The sequence below is a fragment of the Mesitornis unicolor genome, unplaced genomic scaffold, assembly GCF_000695765.1.
Source record: "Mesitornis unicolor isolate BGI_N332 unplaced genomic scaffold, ASM69576v1 scaffold29395, whole genome shotgun sequence".
NCBI lineage: Eukaryota > Metazoa > Chordata > Aves > Mesitornithiformes > Mesitornithidae > Mesitornis > Mesitornis unicolor.
Window position 1 is genome coordinate 4217 of NW_010185388.1, and position 2697 is coordinate 6913.

The 2697-nt window shown below is 48.1% G+C and overlaps 1 protein-coding gene across 1 annotated transcript in view; it reads left to right on the top strand.

The window, feature by feature from the left end:
- Positions 1–810: 810 nt before the first annotated feature.
- The window catches only part of FAM102A (family with sequence similarity 102, member A), a gene marked incomplete at its 5' end in the record, with an annotated part of 11878 nt that continues 9991 nt past the window's right edge, over positions 811–2697 (top strand). The window contains 2 exons of the mRNA XM_010184827.1: positions 811–931; positions 1258–1287. Of these exons, the coding sequence (XP_010183129.1) occupies positions 811–931; positions 1258–1287 (151 nt within the window). The remainder of the gene's footprint in view (positions 932–1257; positions 1288–2697) is intronic.

Here is a 2697-nt window from a genome sequence, read left to right on the forward strand (position 1 = left end):
CATTTCCAGGCTCCTGTGAACCTGTCTCCTTTGAAGGGTGAAATCCAGCTTCCCCCGAGGGCTCTGCACAAGCCAAAACTACACCTGAACAGATTCCTGTGCTCGGGAAGGCTCCTCCAGTGGACTTCTCCACTGCCCTGAGGATCAGAGTAGGCTGCTCAGTAGCTGTGCAAGCAGAACCACCTCCTCACTGGCTGAGACTGCTTAATGGTTTGAAACTCCCTCCATGGCTTGAAGCACAGGGTTTGCTTGGCATTGTCCTGTCTGTGCACACCAAGGAGTGTTTCCAGTTGCATTTTTGTCTTCCTTTGAGCTGGCCACTCTCACTGGCTTAGTCCCAGCGTAAGAAGCAGAGTGGCTGCCTGGGAAGGACAGACAGTCCAGGGCACATAGCACGTTTGCTGTACAGAGGCCATACAAAACAGGCACACTGTAGGAAAATAAGCTTACGAACCTTCAGCCCAGTTCGGTTACAGAGGCTGGATCTGTCCAGGCCGGATGGTGAATGTGCTAAACCGGCTAAGCAGGAAATGTCGGAGAGCTTGTGAGAGTTTTAAAGGCAAACTGCGTTGATGGGATGATAGTCTTCCCTGTAACCTAGGTGGATTTTACCTGTACCTTGACTAGTGAAAAGCTTGATGCTAATGTAAGGCCTTTGTGTGGTGCAATTTCAGCAGGTGTGGACCAAGCCGTGTCGTAGAGGATCTTTGCAGGCCGGGTCAACAGTCATTTAAAAAGATACTTTGTAGCTGGGATTGATACAGTTTTGTACTTTATTTGAAGAATTTTTCTTTTCTTTTTTTTTCATAGAGAGGAAGTTCAGGAGAACTGTGTCCGCTGGAAAAAGAAATTCACCTTCGTGTGTAAAATGAGTGCCAACCCAGCCACGGGACTCCTGGACCCCTGCATCTGCCGAGTATCTGTCCGTAAGGTGAGCATCCAGCTTCTGCTTCTGGCAGGCAGTACCACCACTGTACCGGTGGTGTTTACTGGCTGCTTTTTTGGCAGTAAGAAGAAATGCATGGACAGTGGTGGAAACGAAGGATTGTTTGGGTCAGGATGTGACTTGAACGGGGCTTCTCTCTCCAGCAAGGGTGCTTGACAGAGGGTGGGAGCAACCAGGGTGGTGGTAACCCTTGAGAGACAGAGGTTTGTGAAATCCTGAGAGCAAATTCCAGGGCTGAGTAATGACTTTCCCCCTGTTTCCCCAGCACATATAATAGCTGCTTTTCCTGTTTGTTTTGTCTCCCGTTATAGGAGCTGAAGGGCGGAAAAACCTACTCAAAGGTAAGAGCACAGAAAGGGCAAATGTGGCAGAGTGATGATGGTTTTGTTTTCTGTTAGTGCCTTACACCAGTTAGAAACCAGTGTCTGCTGCCTGAAGCAATCTGCAGAGACAGTCATTAGTTCTTAGTTTAATCCTGAGTTAAGTGATTTCCCAAAAAAATTGACTTGCTGGGACAGGATCCAGATTGCACTGGATGTGGATTTGAGAAGGGGGTTGGGAAGATGATCTGCATGTCCTCAAACTTTGGGGAAGTTCTGAGTCAGATGTGAACTCTCTGGCTTCTGGCAACGTCTTGCTAATAAAGAAACACAGACTCCAGTGCTGTTCTCCAGAACACAGCAGCTGGCTATGGCTGGAGTAGGCACCTCACTGCCTCATGAGTGCAGGCAGAAACCTACAGCAGAAATCACTGCCTTCCGAAGCACAAGAGACACTGAGACAAGAACCCAAACTGCTCAGCAGAAATGTTAGTTTTGGTTGTTCCTCCCTGTTTTCTCGCCTTGTGCTATGGGAGAGACAATGGGCCACCCTTTTCTCCTCTGTGTGCTGGATCAAGAGACAATGTTGGCTTAGAAGCTGAGCTTGCGCAGAGCCTAAAACCACGTTTGTTTGAAAATGAGTCACTGCTGCTAGTTTCTAATACACACATGTTCAGGTCACGCACGACCTTATAAGGATTTCTTCTGATCAGTACCCTTCCTGAGACCACAAAGGCACCTGGCTTTGAAGTGTGAACCACACTCGCTGTGTGGGCAACATGTCTGCCCACACCGTTCCTTTTTTGTTGCTAATTAGGGCATGGTCTCTAGGGATATCAATTTCTCTTTCACTAAATTCACACTGAGGGGAGGTTATTCCTCCATTCTGCAGAGCTGCCTGTCCAGAGAGAGTAGCATAGCTGGAGGAAGAGACGTATCTCTAAGACGAGGTAAATGCATCAGCTTGCTCCTCCCGCAGTGTCCATCTTCAAGCTTCCCGCAGTACTTGCTGCATTCCCCCAGGAAATGCTGCATTAAAGGAAGCCTGAAGGCATGTCTCCCTGATGGAGTTAACCTGGGCTCTTATTCAGGCCGTGTTCTAATCTACTTCCCCTTTACTTGGTCTCCAGTTGCATTTCAGCAGCTCCAAGACGAGGGATGTCGCACCAGTCAGGGTGATTCAGCCTTGCAGTCTTGCCCTGTGGACCAAGCTTGTCCCAGACAGATCCTTGTGGCAGAAGTGACTTATTTCCTACCATTTCTAGCAGAAGTCTGTGGTGTATGTTCATGAAACTCTTTTTCCATTCTAAACAATGAGTCCTCACCTTTTTAAACTATATTCATTCAGCTGAAAAATCCTCCAATCATGGCAGCAGATGTAGAGGAAAATGCAGCTTGTGAATGCCCTCTTTACCTGGTCCCCCCTTCAGC